General features: G+C 40.3%; 1 protein-coding gene across 1 annotated transcript in view; it reads left to right on the forward strand.

Annotated features, from left to right (window-relative positions):
• Positions 1-16,715, forward strand: part of ABHD12B (abhydrolase domain containing 12B) — a 249,505-nt gene that overhangs the window by 111,651 nt on the left and 121,139 nt on the right. Inside the window, exon 6 of the mRNA XM_086937311.1 lies at positions 8,318-8,363. Within this exon, the coding sequence (XP_086793437.1) occupies positions 8,318-8,363 (46 nt within the window). The remainder of the gene's footprint in view (positions 1-8,317; positions 8,364-16,715) is intronic.

Here is a 16,715-nt window from a genome sequence, read left to right on the forward strand (position 1 = left end):
GGCTAGGATAGAAGCTCGATTGAGACTGATAAGCTCTGCAACTTGAGCTGAGTTCACAGTTGGTAGATGAAAACTATGCACAATTTAATACACAGTACATACAGCATAACCAGCAACTAGGACACCCTCATCATTTCTGAGATACGCTTCATCTACAAATTATATTAACTCCCAGTCAATCGTGAGTACATCAGTTGAATCAAAACAGGATTTAGTAACCTAAGCAGTAGCCTGGGTAGTCATGTGTATTCTAATCCTCTCTGAAGGGTATTAGAGAAGCAGGGTTCAAAGTGGGACAAAAGACCAAAGTAAAATGGGAAGCAAACAGCAACAATATTTTGTATTGAGATAGTCAGGCAGTAGTGAGGTGCTGGGTTCTGGTACTAAGGAGGAGGACAACTGCAGATTGGAGCTCAGCAACAATTAAAGGGTAATTCAATGCAATATTTTCAGATGCCCCAACAAGATTTTCAGCCACTGCCACAGATTGTAAACATGGTGGGAGCCCAGCCACAACTTTAAAGAGTACTAAGCTAAGGGCTTTTTGTTATCCCAATGCCTTTGTACCAACGCTCCAAGTGCAAATCCATTACATTCATGACAATACAGAGTAAAAGGTTTGACATAATCAGGGAGCCCCTAGAGCGGACATAGAAGCCTAAGCTTGTTTAATTAGCAAAAATGCATTTTCGGCTTTTCTGGACCACTGCATAGGTTCAGATGTATCTTTTTGATCATACTCTTTCAAGGTCTTTGACATTTCAGCATAGTTCAGAATCCACTGTCTCCAGTACCACAAAGATATGTACCTGGGAGACAGTTACAGGTGGGGAAACCTAGGAATGGCTTCAATTCACTCGTAAGACAAGTGACACCTTTCGGCAGATATTTAATGACCAAGTTATGGCACTGAGGGAAGGTAGAACTGTAATTTTGTTTTTGAAGACTTGTGTCCTTTATTAGCCTGTTCAATGAGGAGATAGACTGAGCCTTCCTTGTACTGATGTAGAGTAAGCAGATGCCAACAGTAAATCATCTACATAACGGATTAAAATAGAACCCCGCGGGCAAACTAACATGTCCAAATCCCTCGGAAAAGATTGAAGTAGACTTTGTAAATCCTTGATGGAGATGAGTCAACAAAAGCTGAGAACTAATCTCCTCACATTCCAAGGGTGTGAACGAAAGATACTGACTTTCCTCATGTATTGGAAGAAAGCAGAACAAAGGTGAACAATAGCTTATTCTCTTGTTGTTGAGGTATATTCAAGAACTCCCCTGTGGGGCACAAAACACAATACAATTAAGTTAGGTCCAACAGAAATGTATCCAGGATCAGACTTTATTTGGAAAATCCCTAGCTTGGAAAAAACAGCTTTTTCTATGAACCTTTCAGAGAAAGGTAAAAAAGGGAATTTGGATGCTTTGAAAGCCAGGTGACTTGCACCCGAGTCAATAAGGCAAGTAGTACATTTACTATCAATGTCACAATTCAAAAGGGTCCTTCAGATTCAATGGAATTAGGGTATACATTGCACAGTCAAACCTCTCAGGCTGCCCTAAAATTCAGGTTAAACTTGATGATAGCCATATTGGTCTGGAAGGCATGGTGCGCCAGACACAGTATTGGGGCAATCTTCTTTCCCCACTTCCTGCTGGGTTAATCTTTCTATTTTGAACATGCCATGTTCCAGAAAGAAGTTCTTTCCCTCCTCCTCAGTGAGCTCCACCCACTCTGGTAAACAAACCTTCGCCATATTGTTGGTTCCTAGTTTGGGCAGGCGTCCCTTTCAGTGTGGGCTTGCTATGTTTAGATTGTCCCCCCAAACCCCTCTTTACTATTCACTCACACTCAAGTAACAAGGGAAAGACCTGCAGGTCTTGCACCCACAGTTTATCTTGTAAAGGGAGGTAGGGAGGAAAATGATCAATGGGATAGGTTTTCCTTCAGTTATTATGTCTTCAAACTGATATCATAATGCTGCTCCTCCTATACCATAGGTTCAGTCCCGTACTAATTTCTGATCTCTAGACTCCTCCCAGTCATACCTACCCAACCACTTTTCCTTTTATATTTCTCCATTGTCTTCTATCCAGACATTTGTGGGTACTGTTTTTGAAAATACATTACTCACAAAACAATACAAGCCATGTGTGCAAACAACAAACACATGGGTAGCACAGTTAGACATTACCTAACAATTTGGTTTGATTCACACTCTTTTAGCTGACTCACCAGGTCCAGTGTTTTCCCTTACCTCTGGTGTCTGGGGTTGTCATGTGGAGATCAGTCCAACGCTCCTCCGCTTTCTTACTGTTGAGGCAATTCCATGCCAGTGCATCACCTGTTGAAAATAAGGCACAACACATGGGGAAGCCCAAGGTCTTACTTGTGTTTAATGCAAAATAGCAGCTGCGCAGCAAATATCTAAGTCATTTTTTTTTTAACCGACTCAGGCTTTTGCTAGAAAACGGTCATTTGGAGTATAACGCTAAAATATATAACATTTAGGACAGTTTTTATAGGCTTTCTTTCAATACAAGTCTATGGAACCTAATCACGTTAGCGACACATGTTACTTTCAGCAAAAACATATCTAATAAGCAGGTGTTAGGAACTTATTCCAGAGTAAGTTCAGGACACCCTTGAAGAGAAAATATTACTTATACATGCAATAATACACTCCTTATTTTCCTAAAACACATTTCTAGATTCCAGGTTAGGTTACGCTTTACAGAAATGTACAAGTATACACCCTTGAATAACATGGCTTTTGGGCCTTCTGAAACCATGAACTTTAGCAAGCATATTTAAAGTTACTGGTGGCTTCAAACCAATATAAAATGGCATCTGTTTGCTTGTAAATTATCAATACTGTCTTGGTCATACATGTGTAGACCACAATACTGTAAAGCATAGGACTATATGATTATAATACATAGGAGTACATAGTTAAGTTTTTACAGAATGTAAAGCTGCCCATCTTATACGGTGACTATGCATTAACAATTGTTATTGCCCTCTTCAGTCTCAGTACTCAGTATGATGCCAGGGTTGTTTGAAGAAATAGAAAATACATCCATTCTGTAGTTCTCAGTAGAAGAATAAGGCAGTGTTTGTTAGCAAACCATTGAATGGCAGGGCAATAAAGCTACTAGTTGTATCACTATTTTTAATTAAAATATTTGTATAGGGTTTTATAGATGCAGGAGGTAATACATAGTTATATTCCAACTAAAAATAACAGCCGGGTGCTTAAAAGAACAGTGCAAAATAGCAAGTTACAATTTCATCTGATAAAGTGCAATGATACAGTTACTCCATTCGCCATGATTTTAGCAGCAGAGTGATCAAAGGATACAGTACATTATGACGGAATAAAATTCTTCCCAGTAGAGTACAAAAATACAGATAACTCTTCACATCACCCAAGGATAAATGCACAGTAAAAGAATAGGACAGGCATAATGCATCCCATATGTTAAAGTGCATACTTGCAATATCTCAAAATACCTGGTATCAACAAGAGAGAGAGGGGTGGTATAAAGTAACACTCTTGGTCCCCCAATTCAAGTAGTATAAACAACAAAAGAGTGTAACTGTCAACAAAAAGAGCGAGCATGTAGAATCTTACTAGATTCTTTAACACCTTAGCTGCGTGTAAACATTTCTCCCCAGTGCTGCGCTGTCCATTAGAACTAGTGCTGAATGGACGTTCAATGGTCGTGCGCAGCACTGGGGAGGTAGCGCTGCTGACGACCATTGGCCGTCAGCAGCACTTAAGGGGTTAAGAAGGCCCTCACTCACCAACCTAGTTGGTGACATACTTCACAATTGGGCCCCACCGGGAGAGGCCGAGTGCCTCCCCGGTGTGCTGCGATGCCAGAATTACTGCTCAAAATATACATAATGGACAAGAGCCATATATTGTACAAAACAGCTACCCAAAGCATAGCCCATTTCTTATCACAATTCCAAAGAAACCATAAAGTGCTTTAGTGTTATAACTACCTACGTCATACCCTATCATTGACATTGGGCCCCCAGTTAAAACTCCCTATCTGTTTGGCTACTGTGGACCAGGTTAAATCTCCCTGTCTTCTTGGTGCCTTCCGAACCTTGCACTCCTATATAAGCCCATTTCAATGTTGTACATAGATAAAAATCATACCCTCTGTTCTGAAAATGTTTGAGGGTCAAGGCTTATCCATCCGAGGCTATGCACATGCGGACTACCGCCATAGCTCAAAGATCATATATGTTTCGACTTTGGAGAACTTACAGTCCTCACCACGGCCGAACTGGGAACAGCAACCAGCCCTGGCAGATTGTTGCTCGACCAGTCCCCCCTTGGGGGTTGGTGTGCTAGTGAGAAGCGCCATCTCCGCTTTTGGTACAGAGAGCCGATATTGCAGCACTGCTGCAAAACCGGCCCTCACAGGTACAAAACCAGCACCCACCCCTCCAGCCTTGGTACTAACTGAATCCTAGCAGCATCACTTGGGAGCTAATGTTTATCTGCTTTCTTAAGGATCATCCCTATAAAAGTCCCCACCTCTTGAATATAACCATTTAGACTTGTGCATGTACAAAACATATGCAAAATGTCTGCATGTTCGACTCCACGCTTGTGACACTTGGAATCCAATCTTCTCCCCCATCTGAATAACTTAGGCCGGGTGTAATATAGATCAAATACTGTTTTAAAGTGCTGACTTTTACGTTCTGCTGTTAAAAGTGCCTCCCGTCATAGATATCCAAAGGCTATGGAGTAGCGGCATTTCCTGAACCAATCTCCCATCCCTCTTAGCATTCTGGAGCTCTAGATTGTCCGGGAGGGCCTGAATTTATGAGCTATAGATCTATCCAATTCTAAATCCCCAATCTATGACTTCAGTGAGGGGGAATTTCAAAATTCAGATTTGTTTCTTATCCAGCTTATTAATGAAGTCTCTGACCTACAGGTATCAAAAAAATTGCTCTCTTGCCAGGCCAAATGTTTCTTGTAATTCGCTAAACGAACATAGCTGATTGCCATCGTAAAGATCTCCAAATCTTGAGATACCACTTAGCTCAAATCTTCTGGCCAAGTTATCATGAAATATAACAGGTGAAGCGGAAGAGCCCCATAGAGGTGTATAGTGATTAAACATAGTGAAGCTGATCTCGCTCTTCAAATGCTGCCACACCTTAAATGCCCCATCTACTATCTTAAATCAGTTTTTTTTATAGCAGCTTCTTTCCAAGTTTCTCAGGAAGCAGTCCTGGGCGTCAGACCCCAATGTAAGCTCATATATAGTTGGTGTCTTGGCATGTTTTATATTATGTATATACCCATTATCAAAATTCCCACTGCCAAAGAAAACTGGGGCATTTGCTTTCTAATTTGGTCAACCAGTGCTCATAACCTCCACTGGAATGGCCTTAACATATATAAAACCTTTGGAAGATAAGCATTTTTAGGACATTACATCTCCCCACCAATGACAAATGCAATTTGTTGATTCTAACTAGTTCCTGAATGTTTTTAAAATTATGGGGTGCTAGATTTAGCTCCACCAGCTTATCCTAGTCATAGTAATAAATGTGGTTCAATAACAAATGTTATGTGAAATAACTGTTCTAATTAACGCACATTCACAAATGTATTACTACAGCGCAAATGGGTAAAGAGAAGTAGTTAACACAACATTTAACATAATAATTGCTGATAAAGTGGTCTATACATAGATTATTTGCTATTGTGCTTTATAAGCAGCATTAATAATAGTAATAACTATAGCAGTTATTTCTCTAATACTGTTGGCAGTGTTGTTACCGCTGTGATATTCGAATTCAACCTTTTGAATGCCACTGTGTTTATTCAGACATTTCAATCTCAAACCTATAGTCTCCTCTTGCTACAGCTCCATGTTAATGTTCTTGTTTACCAAAATGCCAAAATATTGGATTGTGTTAAAAAAAAAATATATCATGGGAAGAAATCTAGGGTAAACTTTTCCTGGATCCTGTCCTTTCCGTGACAGTGGTTCCTGCCAATCCTTTATAAATGACCGCAGGCTTGGTGATCATTTATTAATGTAGCGGGTTTTCCATCCATCAGGGAGAAAGAGTAATCTACTCTATCCCTCTGGTGGAAAAACAGGCTGTCCGCCGAAATATATATTAACTTTATAAATTATCAGTTTCTTAACTGTATTCTTGTTCGATGTTTTACTGTCAATGGCTGGACTTCTAGACGATGAGGTGAAAGTTCCCTGCTTGGCATCAAGGAAAGGCATGTCACTCATTTCAGTGTTTCAAAGCTCCAGTTTGGCTAATAGCAACTGAAGTCTAGAAAAAAGGTCCAGAACTTATGGAAAACTTCAATTTCCAGATTTAAAAAATATGATTATTGGGAGAGAAAAAAATCTCTGAGGAGTAGACAGGACACTGGCACAGAATGGAGAAAAAAGCAAGAAAAACAGTACAAAACATTGGTCAGGAGCTAGCAACAGGTAAAATTACATGGCAACGCACTGAAATCTAATCGAGGTCCGTTTAAATAGGAAGAGTTCGGAAATGAGCTGTATTTAACAGGAAGGTTGCTCCATCATTGATTTTTTATAAGTAATATAGTAATACGGAACCCTTAGAAACTTCTCCAAAGAAAAGAAGAAATGGATTTCATATCTATCAAAATGATAGGAAAGGAGACTGTAAAATCACAATTGTTGGTGCAGCACAAGAAACGGACAGCCTAAGATCATGAACGCCTTTTTGCAACTCTAAGTCACATCAACCCAGCTTCCTCCCAGATGGAAACCCACAGCCCCCATCTCTACACAGCAGGACCGAACTGCATGGAGCCATGGGGTTACTTCGCACAGGCTCTAAATTAAGGGGCAAATTAACGAGACTGCTACGCAGTATAGAGCAGCAAGTCACCTTGCGGAGCTGCACTGCGTGACAGGGAAAGGGCAAGGATGAGCCATATTTATAAGAATACGATGAATTCCTTCCTTTTCCCCTTTGCTGGCGCCCTTTTGGCAGCCTAGCCCCAATGCAGATACCCTTGCACCTTGACGCCTGGGTGCCTTTGTTGCATTCAGGATTGTTTTTGGTCAGGAAGAGGCACGAACCTGCACATAAATAATCCCCTGAGATATACATCAAACATAATAAGAGGAAGTAACAAGGAGAAATAAACGTATTTCTCCTGGTTACGCCTCTCCTGGGAAGTTGTATCTTTTTGGCGCATTCCCAGGCTTACCAGTTCCGGTAAATCTGGGAATGCAAAAAAAACCATGGGAGTTGCGTGCGAACACCCACGCAGCGCCCATGGAACGTCTCTCTGACACAGGGTAAGGCAGCAATTTGCGCTGCTTTGCTTTACTCCATATTTAAGGAGCCACTGAGGGCCATGCGTGGCTTTTTAAATCACATTTATGGTTTGCGTCGCGCATGTACCACATTGTGTGATGCAAATAAACGAAACCAGCTCATATAAATATGCCCCTAGGTGACGGCTCCATAACTGGACCAGCATGGCCTTTGAAGTTTCACCACAGTTGCAAATAACAAATCCAAAAAAAAATCTGGAGATATCCTTGCTTTTGAAGTCAAGCTACTAAAAGTGAGCTAAGTATACCATTATTGAAACTTAATTACATTTGTGGAATTTTTTACTGGGCATCGCAGGGGATCAGTCACCGCTCGCATAAAAATTGTGGGGTCTACAAGTGCATTCAGTTTCACAAACGCCCCTTTAAATGGCTCTGTATAGGGGCAACAGAAACCACAAGGAAGAAGGATAAAGCCTACTATGAGCCAAGCTAAGAGTTAGTATATACTTGTTGACAAACATTAGTTCTTTTGACTGGATTCCTTTATTACTGCAAACACAGGTTTCTCAGTGTAAGCAAGTGAGTAAATGAGCATTTGTGTAGTAAAAAATGGCAACACTATTAAGCTCACTGACCTACTTTCACAACTGTATACTGTATGAGCATATCACTGTTAATGCTAATAACATTGCTTCAGTGGTGCCATTAAAAATGTAATATGTGATGGTATCACTAGTGACAAGAGCAGAGAGATAAAGTTATGTGTTGGAATGCCTGCCATTTCCGGAAATATTTTTACTTTATTCTTTGTTTTTTGAAGATGCTTTCTTCACTATGTATCATCCTGTAGGATCAACCGGATATTAAATATAGTGCAATACTAGCAACGTATTTAATATTAAGATGTGGTTTTAACGCCAAAGTAATTTATTTCTGTGCCACTGCTGTTTTTGTATTATTTAATGAATTCTATTAATTCATTGTTTTACAGGTGCTAAGTGCTGCCGGATTTCATGTATTGGCGCTCGATTACAGAGGTATGTTTGTTAAATATGTGAAATGCATAGTGCAAATACTGATATACCTTTTGAAAGTTACATACGAGTGTCTTCATTTCATATTTTATCTACAATTTACTGAAAAGAGAAAATAAAATTTAGATCTTTGTCTTTTGTACTCATTTATCACTGACCTAAATGAACCATGAAACATTTTCAACTCAATAGAGTTTGTTAGATTTGTTTCAGAATGACCAATTGCTATTGTGTGAATTTCCACAGTTTGTTTATGCACACACCTGTTTATATCTATCAGTAAAGATTATATGTAAAATAAATTAACAGTTGTGAGTTCATGGTCATTAATCTTAATCTGATAAATAGCAACTGAATTACACATGACGTATCAGCAAAAAATGCATACCAAATATCTTAATAACAGTAGTTATCCAAATCAAAACAAAATCAGTGAAATGATTCTGCTAAAATAAATGTTATGATCTTTCAAGCTTAACTATTTTATCAGGCATATGAGTTCAATGTATGTGCATGATTTTCTATGTAAGACAAATCAATGTACTAACAGCATATGGGCTATTTGTTTGCCCTTCATTGGATAGTCTACATTACTTCTTGAAGATCTTTAACTGCTAAATACAGAAATACAAAATAAATTGTGATGCAGAAAGAACTAATGTTACGTAATTCAGTAAATTCTATTTCATAGCTAAACCAAATCTGCTCCTTAATGTCAGTACTTCATATCAGTGTATATCCACTTAACGTGATTCCACTTGTTCTAAGTACTAAATCATCTCAAGTGTCTCTTGGCACACCCACATCTATGGCACTATTGGAATGGAAGAAAAGAAGTATGAAAAAGCGGGGAAAAGGCCTTCTCCATCTGTGCCCCCAGCTGCTGGACTAATATCTGTGTATTCATCAGGACCACCTCAGCTCTGCCGCAGTTTGAGAAAGAACTGAAGATGCACCTCCTTAAAGAATATTACATCCCTGTGAAGTAATAGTCCACTTACGCTATCAGAACCCGGCTTTCTCTTCAATCATTTGTTAAAAATATCTTTGCCCTCTACAGTCCAGTGCCTTTTGACTAGGTGTTGGAAATGGCCCTTTTTGCAGGGTTATCCCCAAACGTTTTGCTTCTTCCTCCCTTATTTTTCCTGACCTGTGGTTGTTGGCAATAGGACTCTGGGCACTTTACCACTGTTGATCAGTGCTAAAGTGCATATGCTCTCTGGATAAACGGTAATTGTAATTACCAGGTAGTCTATTTTCAATTTTCAAATCAGCTTTATTCGGTGTATAAAAAATCACCATAAAAGCACAAAAATCATACAACATCGATGTCATTAAAAAGGAACACAAGTCATACAATATAATTTCATTTTATACATAGGATAAAAATAGTTTATAAAATGGATTATTTATAAATTTAAGGATTTAGGATTCTCTTTACATGTTGAGCTTTCAGTGATGAAAAATTACATTAACACAGCTAAGTTTTTATCGTCCACATTCTCATATAATAAGGCTTCCAAGAAGATAAGTTCTTTTCTTTTCCTAATTGCACATTGTACATATTAAGAGACAGAATTAATGATTTTTGTATTTCCTGGATTACAAATTAGACTAAAAGCATGTTTATAGTTAAAAAGTCTATTAGATAAAAATAAAGGCTTTAAAAACATTTTCTGAATGTCTATATAAAATTTACAAAATAGGATAAAGTGCATAGTTGATTGGACTGATCTTCCGTCACAGGGACAATTTGGTAGTTTGCGACTCCATTTATCCCTAATTGGGAAGGCTACTATGAAATGTAATGTGCCCATCCTCATCCTTGTTAGATAAAACCCATTCTGGATGTTTCTCACTAAAACAAGGTATAGGGGCAGGCCAACCACAGCCACCTGTTTGTGATAGGAGACAACACTTTCTTTTAGTTTAGTATCTCTATCTCTGTCATTTATCACAAGTTTGAGATATCTGGCCCTCAGATCCCTTTTACTGATCTCTAGGGTGGTCGCAGGGTTCTTTATATCATAATCAATTTTACAGTATGTTAATAATTTAAAAATATGCTCCAACCATGGGATTTTCCTGTGGGATTCAAGTGACAGACAATCCATTATAATTTCTTTAGAATATTTAGTTTCGTCTTTGGACCATATCCCTTTCCACAGGAGCAGGGCTGCTAAATTTATCGTGTCAGTTAGATATGGAGCCATTAATTCCTTATGTACTATACAGTTTGCAGTGGCTTGGGGGACCGCTAATAATCTTTTAAGGAATTTATTTTCTTGTATTTGTAAGGTAGCAACAGATGTTCTCCCACAAATCGCGGCCCCATAGCAAACCCCAGTAATGCACTTGCTCCGGTAGAGAGCTAAGATCTCTCGTATGGGCTTGTTTCCTATTTTAGATGCAAATCTAAAAATGCTTTCCGTCACTCTTAAACATTTCGAAGTGTTCAGTTCAATGTGCGGGTTCTACCTACCCGTTCTACTAAAAAGCATTCCTAAGTATGAGAAGGTGGAGACTCTATTTATAGCAACCCCGCTGACATGGTGTTGTCTGATCTTTGGTCTATTTTTCCCACATGTCATCACAAAGGTTTTTTTAATTTAGCTGTAAACTCTTATCAGTCATAAAAGACAAAAAGTTGTCAATTAAAAGTTGCAGCCCGTTTGCTGTCTTAGAAATTAGGACAGCACCGTCTGCATATAAAAGGACAGGTGTAGAACGCATGCCAACTTTTGTGGGCGTCTGCGGCTAATGTTTGTAGAAAAGAGTCTACACTGTTTATATATAGAGAAAATAAAAAGGGCGCCAATACACAACCCTTTCTTATACCACGAGTAACTTTAAAGGCTGAAGTACATTCTCTCCTTTTCCCATAGCACACCCTAGAAATCAAAAAATTATAAATCTGGGCCAAATAATTAATTATTTCTAGGGGTGTGGTTTGAAAAAATGTTTGATGATTACCTAGGTCAAAGGCACTATTTAAATCTACAAAACACAGGTGTAGCGCTCCTTCTTTGACTTGGGTAAATTCAGGCATTGTTCCACCATTCCAATACCTCTTCTAAAGCCATATTGGGCATTCGATAATATATTACCTTCGGCAGACCAATTTTTAAGCCTATCTAGCAAAATACGGCCCATCACTTTAAAAGAAGAATCAAGAAGAGATATTGGTCAGTAACAAGATGCCATACCCCTATTCACTTTTTTAAAAATAGGTACAATTATACTCTCTACCCAAGTCGCAGGTAGAACGCCTTTCAATGTAGCGTTAAAAACATTTAATAAGATGGGTATCCACAATGCCATATTAAACTTAAATACATCAATTTGTACACCATCTGTACCAGATGTTTTCCCGGTTGCGCTTTTTTCTAGGGCAGTTTTTATCTCGTCTGGAGTTATTGGAGCCATTCCAACTGCTTCTATAGTTATACATTTGTCTGTAATGGCATTAATCCCTTCACTAGAACTTGGGTTAAAAATTTGCTCGAAATGAGACACCCAAAATTCAGGGGCTATAACAGTATTGATTTTTACTAAGCTATTCTCATTGAAAAAGGGATAGTTTACAGTTTTCCAGAATAGCGTTTGATCATTTGTAGCTGCAGCTTGGGTTAGTTTTCCCCACGCCCCCTCCCATATCTCTATTTTCCTTTCTTTTAAGGTGGAATGATAATCTTTCCTCACTCTTCGAATCCTGATGTTAACTCTTGGTTTATATTTTGACGCCAGTTTCAGGTTTCTATTTAGTTTAGAGCATAGATGGTTAAACCATCTAGGGTTAAAATTGCACGTTTGTTTTTTTCCTTTCAATTGTAAGACCCCTGGCAATTGAGGTTGTGATTTTACAGAAAGCATTTACAGTTGACTGGGCAGTAGAAGAGACTTTGAGACAGATATCAATGTCTCCCTGTGACTTCTCCAAAAATTGTTCCATGAAAGTAACTGGATTGACTCCTGTCCATTTAATGGAAACTCTCTTACTCCCATAGGGGGCAATTTCCTCGTCCATTAATTTTCTTCTTTTCCTTATCCGGATATCCAACTTAATTATGATGGTTAACTGGATATGATCACTAAAAAGGATGTTTTCAATATAAGAGGAAATCACCTAATTACAACTATTGAAGGATACAAGGAAATGGTCTATATAAGAGGACAACCTACTTCCTACGAGTGAGGGTACCATATGTTCTCTGTCAGAGCCAACTGGTTCCAAAACAGATAAATCGTACTTATGCATCATGTAATTAATTGACTCACCATACCCATCGTGCACAAAATGCGGGATCCTGTCCCCCTCAGCATCATAATAACTGCAAGGTTCGCCCCATCATAGGCACACTTTACACAGTTAAAATCACCAGCCCAAACAAGATTACAATCCCCTGTGACATCCTTCAAAACATTATCCAAATCATTCTCCATCAATGTAAGTACATTTGATTTAGTTTTGTTAAAAACATTTTCCTAAACATGTATAATAACATATAAGAGTCAAAGATTTTTCTTAAGGCTAATGGTGAAGTGACTGCAATCAGAGTAGCAAGACCACCTTTTGCTCTTCCCATGGTTGATGGCCTGGCACCAGTGCTAATTGTATGAAAACCATCTATAAACAAAGGCTCTGTACACCATGTCTCTTGAATTAAAATAATCAAATACCCATATAACATTTTTAGCCAGGCCTCGTCCTTAAGTTTGTTTTTAACGCCTGCTATATTCCAGGTCATAAGTTTACATATTTCACCGGTGGGTAAAATTCTGCCCCTCTCCTGTTTGCCATTTGATTGGTGACTAGTAACATTAGCATACATTTTAGCCATATCCTCTTGTAGGCCCGGGACCACTCGATTTTCATGTTCTTTATTAGTGATTGGAACTGTTACATTAGGGTTATCATTGCTGGTACACACAGGATCTACGTCGACTGTCCCCTCTGGTTGTATAATCAAATGTGTGCCTGGAGACCAGGACTTAACACTATCACCTCCATTCGATCTCCTTGGTGCCCCCCTTTTCAATCTAAGTTAGTCCACTTCACTACATCTGCGAAGTGGAGAGTATCTATTATACAGAGGGAAATTCAACATCGGTTGGTATCTCTGTTTTATAGGTTGTTTGGGGCTGCTTTATGAAAGTAACCAAGTGGAACTGTCATAATACAATCATTTGGGGCTAGACAAAAACCATTGTTATTATCTACAGTATGATTTAGAAAGTTACCCACCAGTCTATGATTTCGGAAGTTAACCACAATACACTCTCCTTCACATAATTTTTCAGCATCACTCACCCAATCAACTCTCCTTAACAGGATTATATCTTGAAGAGAATATGTGCCCCAACTACACTATTTGTAGCAAACCAGTGAACTATTTGATTTTGCAACGTATCGTATGTTTCTCTTTGATTTGTATTAAGTTTTGGAACATTTTTTAATACGATACCATATGGTGTAGCCTGGGGCGGAAGATTAAACCTGGTAGTCCCTAGTAAAGTGCACTGAGTGTGCCAGGGCAGGTGATTCAAATGCTACTAATGGGCCTGCAGCACTCATTGTGCCACCCACATGAGTAGCCCTAAAATGCTATCTCAATTCTGCCACTGCAGTGCCTGTGTGCAGTCTGAGGACTGCCATGTCAATCTGGCCAGTGTCCCCACTGACCAGTGCTAACCCATCCCTTTCTGTACACATTAGCCACCCCTATGGTAGGCCCAAGGTACCCCCTGGGCAGGGTGCAGTGTATGTGAAAGGTAGAGCATATACTAGTGTGGGTGACATGCTCTGGTAGTGATTTACAGCCATTTTAGTTTTTCAATATTGTAAGGCTATCTTGCCCATAGGCTATAATGGGGAATGCTGTGCACAGTGGTTACCTGCATATCTTCCCTTAGGAGCAAGATAGGACATAAAAGTCTGGTATCCCTGAACTCAGAATTTAATAACACATCTTTTAGGAAAGGTGGTTTTTAAATCCTGTGTTTGAGAACAACAATTTTAGAAAGTGGCTTTTCTCTTGTCTGAATTTTCTGTGCGCCTTGGCCTGTTTGTGAATTGACTGTCTGGTTTGTGAGTGGCTCCCAGAGTCTGAGTGGGCCATTCCTGGGCTGAATAGCTCCATTGCATCTAGAGTGGTTGGAGGGGGTGGCACCTGGGCCTGAATAGGGCTGTGCCTGCCTTCCACAAGGCTGGCTCCACCTCCTGCTGGGCGGCTGACAACCCTGCCCCTCTCTCTGAAAGGAAAGGAGAAGCCAGGAAAACAAAGTGCTCAAGGAACACCCAGAAGTGGTTCAGACCGGGCTCAGAGCCCTCCTGCACAAAGGGAACAAAGACTTTTAGGAGTATAAGTATAGGGCCCCAGACTACAGAAAATTAGATCATCCTGGAATCAAGAAGGAACATCTGCCAAGGAGTAAGCTGGAAGACTGAAGAAAGACCGTCCTGCTGTGTGTTTGTGAGCTGTCCTGCAGTTGCTTTGCTGCCAAGGAAAGGGGAAGGACTTTGCTTTGTGCAATGTCCCCTTGCTTGAAGAGATCTCTCAGGGCCTGAGTTGAGCTGGCTCCCTGGTAAGAAGTCCCAGGAACAAAAGGACTTTACCCCCAGCGTCCCTGAACTCTACTGAGAGATTTATGTCCTTCCTAGAGTACTTCGGCCAGTTGTGGTGCCTCTGGAAGTTGTACCTGTGCTTGGGAAGCTGGAAAAGAAGATACTGAAGACTTTCTGCAAAGTTTCACGCATCACTCACTTGCAGAGCCCATCCCCGTCAGTGCGAGGAAATTTCCGCTGCCCCGAAGATCAAGATCGTCGCAGCGCTTGTTGCCGCTGCAAGAACGGACGCAGAGCCTGTCGTCACTGGGTGAGATCGTCGCACCGCCTGCTTGCGGACCCCATCACGTCGCTGCGAAGGTCGTCACAGAGCCATCGCATCGAGGGGCCGCGAGAGGAGAAGATCGACGCTGCGCATCGCCGCCACACCTGAGATAGTCGCCGTCTCGAAGATCGTCGCATCGTACCTTTTGCGAGACGCTTCCTACAAAACCTGCCCACCGGAATCCATACAAGGTATCGCCTGCCTCCCCATACAGACCTGATTCTTCGCAACACGCCCGCTGCATCCAGCGGGGTTGTCGCATCACCTCCCCAGGGTCTCAGGAGTGACGCATCGCTTGTTTTTCAACGCTGCAGCTTTCCCTTGGAACTTTTGTCACATCTAAAGATACTGTTGACTAAAACGTGACGCAACTGTGGATTATTTTAACGCAACATTAAGAACTCTTTTGAAACCATATTCTTGAACTGTGTATGTTAGATTTCACTGGTTAGAGGTGGCAGACCCAGAAGCAGAGGACGGCCCGGGACCAGGGTTCAATCCCCGACGCAGCAGGGTCGTGAACCAGGGTCAGCGGACTCGATAATTCTCGCCTTGATGCCTACTCTAACCAGGGATCACACTCGGCAACTCTGGGCATTAGCTTGCCTCTTCTCCACAATGGCCCTCCACAAACGTCGGGGATGCCTGGTTTCACCTTGGAGATACCCAGGAGGGAACATCTCACAGGGAAAGCCAGGACGGGTTCCCTAGCGGTCTATAGCGCCAGGACGCCTCTGGGTAGCAGTGCGCTTTACAAGACACACACATTTACATTTACATTTTGTCGTTTTGGTGTAGTTTAGATTAAATACTTCTATTTTTCTAAACTGTTGTGGAGTCCATTTGAGGTGTTTTCACTGTGTTCCTATGAGTGTTGGTACAAATACTTTACACATTGCTTTTGATAAACCTGATTGCTCGTGCCAAGCTACCAAGGGGGTGAGCAGGGGTTATCTAAAGAGTGTATCCTCCTTATACTGACTAGAAGCAAGGGTCCCTATTTGGACAGTGGTACCTACCTCTGCCAACTAGAGACCCCCAGATCTAACACTAGGTTTGCTCAATACAAATACCTCATACAGACATATATATACATAAAGAAACTAAAGTGAGCCCACTCATTTATTGCTTTTGGACTTCATGTTGTAGTATTATTTTACTGCTGCCTCTGTTATCAATGTTCTTGAACAACGTCTAAAATTTGAAAGCACGGTTGGGTGATACTGTTCTTCGATTCGTTGAAATGAACTGCCACCATGAATTTTTCACTATTCTTCAGAATGTTACTTTTTTCTGAGATCAAATGTCTGTATGTAAATTTGTGGCACATTAATCTTGCCTCATAGATATTTGGTTGTATGTGACATTGTTTCAAATTTCATAAATGATAAGTAATAATATCACTAACAGGGTCATACTCTAACTACAATCAGCATAGTAAAAATGTAGATCAGATCATATTCCA

Source organism: Lissotriton vulgaris, chromosome 9, assembly GCF_964263255.1.
Source record: "Lissotriton vulgaris chromosome 9, aLisVul1.2, whole genome shotgun sequence".
Classification (NCBI taxonomy): Eukaryota; Metazoa; Chordata; class Amphibia; order Caudata; family Salamandridae; genus Lissotriton; species Lissotriton vulgaris.